Source organism: Prunus avium, chromosome 3 (assembly GCF_965620075.1).
Source record: "Prunus avium chromosome 3, drPruAviu1.hap1.1, whole genome shotgun sequence".
NCBI classification, from domain to species: Eukaryota; Viridiplantae; Streptophyta; class Magnoliopsida; order Rosales; family Rosaceae; genus Prunus; species Prunus avium.
In genome coordinates, this window is record NC_142286.1 from 26,443,836 (window position 1) to 26,455,489 (window position 11,654).

At 39.3% G+C, this 11,654-nt stretch overlaps 2 protein-coding genes across 3 annotated transcripts; one reads left to right on the top strand and one right to left on the bottom strand.

Moving 5' to 3' along the window:
- Window positions 1-2,047: 2,047 nt before the first annotated feature.
- LOC110767847 (E3 ubiquitin-protein ligase RMA1H1) lies at window positions 2,048-4,285 on the top strand. The gene is made up of 2 exons (XM_021971509.2): window positions 2,048-2,214; window positions 3,373-4,285. Exon 2 carries the CDS (start codon window positions 3,414-3,416, stop codon window positions 4,200-4,202), a length of 789 nt encoding a protein of 262 aa, XP_021827201.1. The 5' UTR covers window positions 2,048-2,214; window positions 3,373-3,413; the 3' UTR covers window positions 4,203-4,285.
- A 3,672-nt stretch (window positions 4,286-7,957) lies between these two features.
- On the bottom strand, window positions 7,958-11,129 carry LOC110767866 (pentatricopeptide repeat-containing protein At2g20710, mitochondrial). Of its 2 annotated transcripts, none has more exons than XM_021971533.2 (2): window positions 10,816-11,129; window positions 7,958-9,643 (listed from the first exon to the last, which is right to left on the bottom strand). In XM_021971533.2, exons 1-2 carry the CDS (start codon window positions 11,074-11,076, stop codon window positions 8,510-8,512), a joined length of 1,395 nt encoding a protein of 464 aa, XP_021827225.1. In that variant the 5' UTR covers window positions 11,077-11,129; the 3' UTR covers window positions 7,958-8,509. The 2 variants fall into 2 exon arrangements, with proteins under 2 accessions (XP_021827225.1, XP_088105902.1); XM_088249776.1 differs by having other exon boundaries at window positions 7,958-9,713; window positions 10,816-10,955.
- Window positions 11,130-11,654: the final 525 nt, after the last annotated feature.

Sequence of the window (11,654 nt, forward strand, 5' to 3'; positions counted from 1 at the left end):
AAATATCCCTATTGACGTCCAGGGGACCTTGGCCCAGCAACTCGGCGTCAACAGGGTTTCTCACCATGACCTTTATCTGGGGTTGCCTATGGTGGTGGGACGCTCAAAAGGTATTTGCTTCCAGAGCCTTAAGGAGCGTGTTTGGAAGAGGATGCAGGGTTGGCAGGACAAGACTCTCAGTATGGCAGGCAAGGAAATCTTAATTAAGGTGGTGGCCCAAGCTATTCCTACTTACACTATGAGTTGCTTCCTGCTACCCAAAAACTTTTGTTCCGATCTTGAGCAACTTATGGCAAAGTTCTGGTGGGGTCAGCATAGTGATAGGCGTAAAATCCATTGGATGCGTTGGTGCAAGTTGGGTCTCCCAAAGAGCGAGGGTGGGTTGGGTTTTAGGAGTCTCTATGCGTTCAACCTTGCTATGCTTGCTAAGCAGGGGTGGCGCCTCCTTCATAACCCTGATTCTCTGATCTGCAAGCTTTTGAAGGCTAGGTATTTTCCCCACTCTTCTCTCCTGGATGCGGTCCCGGGTTCCAAACCATCATTTGTTTGGAGTAGCATTCTCTCTGCTATGAAGGTTATTACCCGTGGTTCTCGGTGGCGTGTGGGTAATGGGTCCGATATTAAGGTTTGGGGGGACCGTTGGCTCCCTAGGCCAACCAGCTTTGAGGTGGTTACTCCTCCTGTTGTGGGGCTTGAAGAGCTAAAAGTCAGCAGCCTCATTTGTGGGGCGAGCCAACCCCAGTGGAATATGCCACTTCTTACATCCCTGTTCCTGCCATTGGATGTGGATGAGATTCTCACGGTGCCTTTAAGCCTCCGGTCTCCCCCAGACTGCCTCTTTTGGCATTTTGACCGTAAAGGAAAATTTTCTGTTAAGAGTGCGTACCGTGTGGCTCTTACTTTGTCGACTGACCCCGACCCACCTTCTTCCTCGGTTTCGGGCATGACTCAATTGTGGAAGTGGGTTTGGAATGCAAAGCTCCCTGAAAAGATTAAATTATGTACCTGGCGTGGTATCCATGATATCCTTCCTACGTGTTGTGCTCTTGCTAAGCGGCGGGTCTCTTTACCGCATCTGGGGTGCTGCGTTTGTGGAACTGCGGAGGAGTCAACTTTGCATATCCTCCGGAATTGCCCGTTTGCTCAGGCGGTCTGGCGTTTGCTCCCGGGTCTTCTCTCCTCTGATGGGCACGCTGACTTACCCTTACCAGATTGGCTTTTCATCTCTTGGCGTGAGTTGACGTCCGATGCTCGTGCTTTGTCCATGGTTGTGATGTGGGCCTTGTGGTCTAACCGGAATGATGTTACATGGCGTAGCACGCAGCGACAGCCGCATGATCTCGTTCAGTTTGTGCTCCTATATATGGAGGAGTTCCGGTGTGCTAATGACCAACCTACGGGTAGTCATGCCTCTCTGGGTGCAAGTTGCTGGAGCTGCCCTCCTTCAGGCACGATCAAAATCAACTTCGACGGGTCCTTCCACATTGGGTCGACTGGGGGGGGTGTTGGGATTGTCATTAGGGATGAAAATGGGAGATTTCTGGCAGCCCTTGCGAAGCGTGTGCTATTTGCTAGTTCTGCGGAACATGTTGAGTGCCTGGCGGCTCTTGAGGCTGTTCGGTTTTGGTGGAAGATGGGGGGGCAGACGGTCAGGTTTGAGGGTGACTCGCTCAATACTATCCAGGATGTTCTCTCTTCCGTGGTAAACTTGTCCCCCTTGGGGCAGCTTATCGAAGATATTCAATCTAGCTTGCGGGATCACCGGAGGGATTGCTTTAGTTTTGTTCGCCGTGAGGCCAATGGTGTAGCTCATTGTTTAGCTAAATTTGCTGTTAACTGTTCGCACCCATGTGAATGGGTCGAGGTGCCCCCTGATTTTATTCAGGACGCCCTTGATGTCGATAGTTGTACTCGAGGTCAGGCTTTTCGCCCCCCTCGTCCTTCTGCTTTGTTTTTATGAGTATTCTTTCCTCGTACGCGAGGCTCTTCAAAAAAAAAAAAAAAAAAAAAATATGTTTTGTCTCTATATATACTCCCACACCCATGCCTCTTTCCTCTCATCTTTCTCATTCGTCTCAATACCCACCAACGCTCCTTTCTTCTCTCTGATTCTCTCTGTTCCGCCATTGAAGCTCTGTTACCAAAGCTCTTAATTACGCACTCACAGCTTTCATACACAAAGAATAGTCAAAACCCACTCCTCAAATACTCCTGGTATGCACTTGTCTCTCTTTGCTTCATATCCTTATGCATCTGTCTGTTCATTCTCATGTATGTGGGTCTTGTTCTTTGAATGGTTTCTCTTCTTGGGTAGCAAAGTTTGTTTCTTTTCGAGTTGCTCGTATATGAGAATCTTGGGTTAGATTCTTAGAAATCGAAGAGGTTCTTGCCTAACTTGCATAAAACATTCTGCTGGTTTTGGTTTGGTGGCTCCCCTGAAGTATGAACTTGTGTTTCTCTGTTCAAGATGGGTCCCCTGCATATTAAATTTTAGGGAAAGTTATAAATACCCACCATGGTGATGGTTTGTGGTGTAGCTGGTTACATGCTCTGAAATTTCCTGGGAATCTGATTCTCGGATTTTGTTTCCCTAATTTAATGGAGATCCATGAAATCTGCTGCAAATTTCCAATAACTACTAGAAATTAATTAGGAACACAAGGAGAAGTTGTTTCCCTAAAAAAAAAAGTGTCTTTTCAGGTCAACCACAACCATTGAAATATTGTTATTCTTGGCCTTTCTGTGGATTTTCTCTACAGAAGAGGCTCTCTGGTTGTCAATTTGATGTTAGGTTAAGTCCATGGTTTCCAACTTGATGTGTTTATTGGTGATGGTTTGGAAGAAATAATACTTCTGTTAGGTTTCCCATAAATAGCTGGTTTGAAGTTGAGCACAGATTTCTTGCAATTGATCAAATTTGTTTTTGCCTAATTCTCACCTAATCCAAGTTCTGTCAAGCTTACCTATGTATTTTTAATGTTTTGTCTTCTTGAAATTCTGAGATCACATATTTAATAATCAAGCATCTTGAAGAGATTGAAATTATTAATCTTTAATTTAAAATGTTTATCTTGTTTAAGTCTTTCTAGAAGGACTGCATACAATAGATAAATCTACTCAATCTGATCTATCATATGCTCTTTGGTTTAACTTTTCTCTAGTCATCTGATTATTTATAAAATGATGGAATTATTTTAATTATTATTTTTTTAAAAAAACATTTGGATGCAATGATCTTTTAATCGTGTAATTTTGATGCTTTCTTGTTGCCAAGATGTATCTTTCTGTAGCCTTTTTCATTGATATCATTAAACTTCATTAAAGGCTTGTTTTTAGACCATATTTTAACGTTCTTATTTTTCCATGTCTCAGATTTCGGCAGCTAAGAAATACCACTTTCTCGATCAGTTAAGATGGCCCTAGAGCAGCACTTTCCAGAGGCTATGATTCAAAATGACTCCATTGGACAAGATAAATGTTCCTTAGAAAAATGGAACTCTGTTTCTGATGAAGTCACAGACTCTGAAAACAAATCCTGTGGTAACTTCGACTGCAGCATATGCTTAGACTCTGTGCACGAACCAGTAGTCACCCTCTGCGGTCACCTCTTCTGCTGGCCTTGCATATACAAGTGGCTTCAGTTCCAGAGCCCGTCCTCTGAATACCAAGATGAGCAAAAACAGCCGCAGTGCCCTGTATGCAAAGCTGAAGTCAATGAATCTTCTCTAGTCCCACTCTACGGTCGGGGCCAAACGACAAAGCCTACAAAGCCCTCCAAAGGCAAGGCTTCCCATCTTGGTATAGTCATTCCGCGAAGGCCTTTTCGTCCTTGCGGGGTTGACACACCACGAACAGCCGGTACCCCCACCAGTCCATACGTTACTCCTCAACTCCATCATCGGAGTTCTCCCTACAGTTCACAACTAAACACTCCACAACAAGGCAGTAACACTGCTTTACCGATGCAAAGCCCTGTTGGCACCACCACAATGAATCCAGTAGTTGGAATGTTCGGCGAAATGGTATACGCAAGGGTCTTTGGTAACTCAATGACAAACTTATACACTTATTCAAATTCGTACAATCTTGCCGGGAGCGGTAGTCCAAGGGTTAGAAGGCATGTAATGCAGGCTGATAGGTCGCTCAGCAGAATATGTTTTTTCCTCTTCTGTTGCTTTATGTTGTGCCTTCTTTTGTTCTGAGCACAATTGTAGCTCCATCCCCTACTCATTGTATACCTGTAAAATTGAGTATAAGAAATATGAAAGGCGCGCGGATTCAACCAGAGGAGTTGCCAATTTTATGTTAGCGGTTGAATGTACTGTGCTTCAAGATGTGTTTTGATCTTGGTAAATTTTCAGCATGTATAGGATCGGAAATGCTATAATGAAGGGTTTCCAATCTAAAGAAATCAAAGGATTCTCTGCAATACAGAATTCCCCAATTGGTACTTTTGGTTGTTTTGTTGTGAGGAATCTGCCATGCAGTTTTTGCTCTGATTATTAATCTGTTTATGTCAAGAAAAAAAAAAAAAACTGTTGATGAATATAAGGGTATTGTTATTGGTAGTCCAAAAAAGTCATCATATTGTGTTTTTTTGACAGAGGAGGAGTGAAGAAATACCATTTTGAAAGGCCACTAACAGCTCCCAATAATTGATCAATAATAATAATAAAATCATCATTAACTGATCATTTTTGTAATTTTGTAATTTGAGAAATCATTCTTGTTGGTTTCCTTGGGCTTCCGGGCCCCATGTAAGCAAGAAAAATTATTGAGATCTAGATCTCGTTGGTTTTGCTTGGGCTTTGGCCCCATGTAATAAGAAAAGGAGATATAATTGATAGAAATAAATAAATAAATAAATAATATGAGAATTGCATATGGTTACTCCAAGTTGAGCTAGGTTTTAAAGCTTGATGACATAGTTAATCAAGCTGAACTTGAGCTCGACAGATTTTTCAAAGAAATTTAAGTTTAAGCACCTTGTTAGTCGGTTTGACTCGACTCGACTCGATTCTACCTACCTCCCTTTAAAAATTTTTTATTTAAAAAAAACTCCTAACCCGAGCTATGATAGTTCCTTCCTTGTTATTTTTTGTTTTGGTTTTTTTGGTTTTGATAATATTCAATCCTTGAATAGTGGCAATTCATTCGTTAGACGCCAATGGAAGTATGGACTATGGTTGCATATTGACTGAGGCAACCCAAAACAAGAAAAGTGGTCTACATGAAGAATAGTCATCAATTGAGGTGGTGAAATTTCTTAGCTCTGTTTACCATGTTTCTCTAGAAGGAGTGTCGGAATTGAGTGTTGGTTTGTCTAGTTAGAACACCACATCCACATCCACATCCACATCCACATCCAAACAACCTGACGAGGCATGCCATTTTCTTTCCTACCATATCTTTTATGTAACATATTCGCCCATTAACTACCCTCACAAAAACAAAACATACATGTCTTCTGGTGGACCTAGTGGTAGCAACTTGGAAGGTGTGAATGGAGAAATTATTGTGTATTCGATGTTTCACGTAACATGCTAATTTAATGTATAGAATTTATTCAAATTATAAGACGTGTATTCACGTAACATGCTGACTTAGTGTATAGAATTTATTCAAATTATAAGACGTGTATTGTTATTAAGAGACTTTCTACACAATTTTCTTCAACTTTGATAACGTAGTTTGATTATTTAAAGGGTCATTCTAACGCTAAAAAACGGACGTATTGCAAAGAGAATCTCACTTGGTATTACCATCTAAACCCTAAATCTCAAATCGTGAACCCAAAACCGCGTTGAGTACGTCGCTTATGTATCAGATACACCTGATAATTTTTTCTTCGGGTGAATGATGATATTGGAGACCCTTCCAAGAAAAGTGGTCAACTAGTTCTAAAGCCATCGACGACTTTGGCCAATGCGTAATGACAAATCTACCCATGGATGGTGGACAAAAGGGTCACCACCACCACTTTGCTTATGGTGGTGGGAAGGGATCAGCACTCAAGTTGCTGCCAAGCAATACTCTCTACACTAAAAGATTCGGGTCTTCACATCACAAACGTCTCTGATCCTATCCCTTCCCCTGCTTGATCACAAATACTGTCTGCTAGCTGGGATGGATCCAAATACGTTTGTCTTTCAGAGAAAGACATGTCACCTATATATTATACCCCATACTTCTAAAACAACCAGAAATAATAGCATGCATGCAGGGCCACTGTTAGTGCATCGCTCTAAGTTTCCGTTTGGGATTGCTCTTTTTCACCAGAAAACTGCTTCACTTAAAAATTAATCGATAAAAAGTGTTACAAATCTAAGGATTTTGTACGTATTGTTTAATGTTTATTAGTAAAAATTCAAATATGCAATTAACCATAGATTTGTAATTCATCAAAGGAGATAAACCCTTTTCATCTTAACCAATTAGTTTGTGAGGCGTGCTCAACGTCAGCACTATGACATTAAGAAAAAGAGATAAATCATACACCATTTAATTTCTATAAACAAACCCAAAATATGACAGTTAGCCCTATTGAATTTAATTTTGATTATTAAAATTTAATTTCAAAACCTCTTTGTTATATTGAAAATATGTTTTGGGTGTGTTTCTAAAGTCCATTTTATGTATGGTTTTTATTAAAAAATAATTTGGGGCCCTATATTGGCTATAATAGTGAATCTTGCTTTTAAAAAAAAGCAATTTTGGCATGGGATAAAATTTGATATTTAAGAACAATTGGTGCAACAACCACTTCAACAAAAGTCCAACCAGTAATCTCTCTGTCGGTGACTGCTGATATAATTGCAGGCCCAGCTTTGAAGGGGGAATTGGTTTGGTTTGATTTTATTTACTAGCCATGAAAGGACTTGAACATGTATTAAGTGGTTGAGACTTGAGAGGAGGGTTAAATCCTCCGTTAATTACTTCAATATTATTTTTTTCCTTTTTCGGCTCCTTTCTTTTTGAAGTCACACTCACCGGCCCATTATTTTTGTCTTTGCTGGTCGCAAAATATGAATGTGACACAAATTTGAGTGTAGTGGGGTTTGGTTTTGGAGTTTAGGTTAATTGGGTTCGTTTGCTTAAGTTCAAAGAAAATGACTGCTCTCATCATCAATGGCAGTGGGTGTGGCTTTGATTGAATGATTGTGATTAACCTTCTTTGACTTGCTTCTCTTTTTGAAGACCTTAATCTCTCCATGCAATCAGGCAAACCCTATAAACTTTGGTTTTGGATGGTTGAATATAAATATTAGGGTTTGTGTCCTTCGTCTTGCATGGGCCCTCGGGCTGCTGGTTTGCTTGTCATGTCGATCGGATCAATTGCACATGCTGTCTACGACTTTCTGTAACTTTTGCTTTTTGCTTGAAAAAGATTCAAACTTTAGATATTTTTATTTGATCACCTTGGAGAATGTAAGAGGAGGGATTTGGTTAAAGATAAGTAATGTGATCGATAGAATCATATCAACAATGCATTGCTTCAATTTGAAAACCTCATAATAGGCTTGAGAATAGGCAATGGGGCCAGCTTTAGATTGGCTATCCTATAATGTTGCTTTATAATAGTGGATTCCAAATAATAACTCTCTTGTGGAGCCCTTTCCGCACACTCGATGTTGTATTTCAATAATCAAAATCGTTCATCTTTTAGGTATTTCTTCAAAAATTATTTGTGTAAAAAATCACTTGAATATGGAACCAATTAACTAGATGTCTTAATAGTTATATATATATACACACCCTTGTGGGACCACTCCATATTATATTTCAACGATAGAATTAACAATAGGGTATATATATTCTTCTTTTTATTTCCTCTAAACTTTTAAAAATAGATAATTCAGATCGTTAATTCCTTCTTTTTTCCCCCTCTGAACGTTTTGGGTAACCATAGGGCATAGGACAAGACCAAAAGATCAATACAATGAATTAATGCACTGTGTAACACAAAGAAAAAGAAACACCTTCATTTCCTCTTTCTCGTTGTTCTTGATGGCCAACTCTCTTTCAAAAAATTTATTTGAAGGAACTCATGTACACGTTCATTCCATCCGCCTCAAATAGAACGATAACACGAAAGAGAGCAACATTCCTTCGGCTTTTTGGTGAAAAATGTATTTGCTGAGGGTCAACTAGCAGCTATCAAGTCATCTGCAGCATTCAAAGGACTGGGGTGGCAGGGATGTTCACCTCTCGTTTTTTGGTGTTGGTCATAGAACAGCATACCTTCTACAGATTGAAATATGTATTTAGCTGCTACCACATTTTTAAGCTCCACCACCCCATGCGCCTCCATCTTTAATTTTACCCATCTTCGACTTCATCAATCCCTCGATGAATATATCCTATTTCACTTTATCAAGGCCAAAACCTGAGATTCACCATATGTACAATCTTCTAATTTGTCGTACAAATCTGTTGAAAGATCATCACTTCCTGCCAATAATCTCAAAAGTTCCTGTGATACTTCCCATCTCTCTTCTAAGGTTCACCACTAAATAATATACTTTTCTAATTTATCACACAATTCTTCTGAAAAATGATCCCTTTCTCTAATTAAACTCAGAAGCTCGTGTGCAAATTCCAAATTTCCCTTCTCTTTCAAGTACTCAAGACATGCAGCCAAAATTAAATGATTCAACTCCCATCCTGGTTGACTTGCCAATATTGCCCTTCTCATTGTTTCCACTGCCTTCGCCATCTGACCGTGCATATGATAACCGGCTGCCAAACGAGTCCATGTGCTTGCATCCAGCGGCTTTCCGCTCTCTTCAAGCTTATTTATATATGATTCGGCCTTCACCAAAAGACCTTTCTTGCAGTAAGTAGTGATCAGAAAGTTGGGAATTCGAATGTCAAAGAACTTTGCCCCAGATTCCCATTCCTCCACGATCATCTCAGCACCATCAATGTCATCCAGCTTCACTAATGAACTTAACATACAAAGATAGCCGGAATTTTTAAATCTCGCCATAAATTTGTACATATTCCAAATACGATAAACCTCCTCTTTATTCCCAATAGCAGCGTATAAACTGAGGAAGATTTCATAAGCAAGTCTCCTTGTTTTATTGCTAACGAGTTGCTCGGATCGCCTAAGCATTGATGATGCCTTCTCCAATAAGCCAGCTTTCAAGAACCCTTTCGCTGCAACAACATAACCATTCCAGTCTACTGTGACCAAAGGATCAGCTTCTATCTTCATTAAAAGCTTCTCCATTCTGTCTATGTCAGAAGTGTTTGCATACAAGTTCAACTGAATCTTCAATGTGGAGCTGTCATAATCAATGACTTTTTCTTCCATTTCTTTGACCAGAATATCTAGTTTTTCATGTTCATCCAACTGAGAATAGAGGGTTAACATAACATTATAAGGCAATGGTCCTTTCAAATAACCTAACTCCTTCATCTTCTCGAAAAGATTCTCAGCCTTTTCCAAAGATTTATGCTCTACAGAGCAGAATAAAAGAGCACCATACACTTTGAAATTTCTCAATGGGTCTGGGAGGCTATTAAAATACATCTCGGCTTGTTCTAGGCCACAAACTTTCGAGATCAAATCTAGCCGAATCGCAATGTCACCAGGAGATAGATCATGGTTCCTTGCATCACTCATCCATTCTGAAATCTGAAAAATAACACCGTTCAGGATCTTCCAATTTTTACTTTTATGGTTTTTCGGTCACGATTTCAAAGTCCTAATAAATAACATGCAGAACACAAACTATCAACCCGCGATGGCTTGAGTTAATGATCACTTTACGAAACATTGCTTAAGAATTCCAAAGCACATAACCTGAATCTTTTACCATGGTCATCAACACACAAGCAGTGACTAGCATCCATAAAATAAACTAACTCTATTATGAATCTGTATTATACATTATTACGTTCTCAATGGTGGTTTGTGGAACTTTACAGGCTGAAACATGTGGGTTCTAGCAGCTAAAGCAGTCTTAGAAAAGAATGATGGTAGTTGAAAATCATAGAAAGAAAAACAGAGTGTATTTAAGCATATTATTTGATAACTAAATAACACAATAAGAAAGCATCTATGGGACACAATCCATGAGCACTTGAAAAACATATTAATGACAATCACCCTAGAGATGAGAAAAGAACAAAAAATCTAGCAGTGTAAACCATTTAAAGTTTCTAAGTTCTAACGGAGAAGAGTAACAGACTTGGTCTTATTCCCATGAAATAAGTTATGCATCTATGTAGAGCTTATAAGGTCGTTAAATGAGTAACCCACCCAATAATAATTCATCCATTTTCCCCAACCATATGTACCAGAACAAGCATAGATATGAAAATTCAACCTCTAGCTAAACCGCCAGAGTCATTTTATTTGATGCGGAAACAAAGTGTTATTTTCATGAAGCTCATATTTTAAATATGTAAACTGCATTCATTCAATTCACTTCTCCATGGAAAGAATATATAATCTATTGCTTAAAATGATTTTAAAAAATTCCCAAAATGATTAGCAGCTTTAGCTGCATAACCCTCCTAGCATATGCAGTTCGTATAGAAATTAATTTTCATGTCATCAACCTGCACTGTATATGTAAAATTTAGCTCATACTTCAAAATTTTCATAAATTGGGGCTATTGATTTTCCACCATAATCTCTTCCGTGTGAATTTTTTCTTTCAAGTCTAATATCATCGGATTTTGTGATGAACTGTATTATGCTACAATTGACTCCATTTCACATTGATTATATTTTCTATAAAAACAAATCATACAAGAAAATTGTATAAAGTAAATAATTTTTTTTCTTGTTTCTAGTTTTACCTGAAGTGCGTGGCTGTAGCGGCGATATTTGCGGAGCATCTTGACGAAACTTTGGAGCTCTGATTTGTTGACGTCTCTCCCTTCTTCGACCCACTGATCGAGCACTGGGACAATGGAAACCCTAGGGTTTCCAGCCCGCGAAATTCTAAGGTACAGAGTTTCAAATGGGGGTGAACAGGAGGCCAGGGCCTCAGTTGAGTAAAGTAGTGTCCCAAAAATGGCATTGACACGCGATGGATTGGAACCAAGGAGCTTAATCATCGAACCCTAATTTCACAGAGACTGCGGAGAAATTGGAAAGGTTTATGGAAAATTTCTTCAAACAAATTATAAATTTTCATATTAACTCAAATGGTCCATAAACTTATACACCATTTTCATTTTGGTCTCTCAACTAAATTATTCATTCAAATGATCCACATATTCTTTATTATTCGGCGAATTAGTCTGAGCGTTATATTCTGTCCATCAAATGTAAGGGTAAAACTAGGCTTGGAAAATGGGCCGGGCCGGGCCAACCCTGCCCTAAAAGCATGTCCACCCATGAAGGCTAAGGCAAGGGCTGCCACTATTCACGTGAATAGTGCCAGCCTTGCCTTAGTTGGTTCCATCCTTGGAAGGCTAGGGCAAGGGCAAATACTATTTATATGAGATATGAATAGATGAATTTGTATAGAGTTTTTGGTGTGGGAAATAAAGAATATGCCTAGGTATTTATTTAAAAAAATTCCGGAATTTTTGGTTTTTTTTCCATTTTTTTTCAAATTTTTTTGGTTGCTGATGTCATTATGACGTCAGCATTGCAGACGTCATTATGACGTCAGCATTGCATCATCCTG

What these genes read in the sequence shown, in the direction of transcription:
- LOC110767847 (XM_021971509.2), top strand. Translation starts at nt 3,414, where the DNA reads ATGGCCCTAGAGCAGCACTTTCCAGAGGCTATGATTCAAAATGACTCC.
- LOC110767866 (XM_021971533.2), bottom strand. Translation starts at nt 11,076, where the DNA reads ATGATTAAGCTCCTTGGTTCCAATCCATCGCGTGTCAATGCCATTTTT. An exon ending in GCTACAGCCACGCACTTCAG is followed by an intron (nt 9,644 to 10,815) that starts GTAAAACTAGAA and finishes GTTATTTTTCAG; the next exon opens with ATTTCAGAATGGATGAGTGA.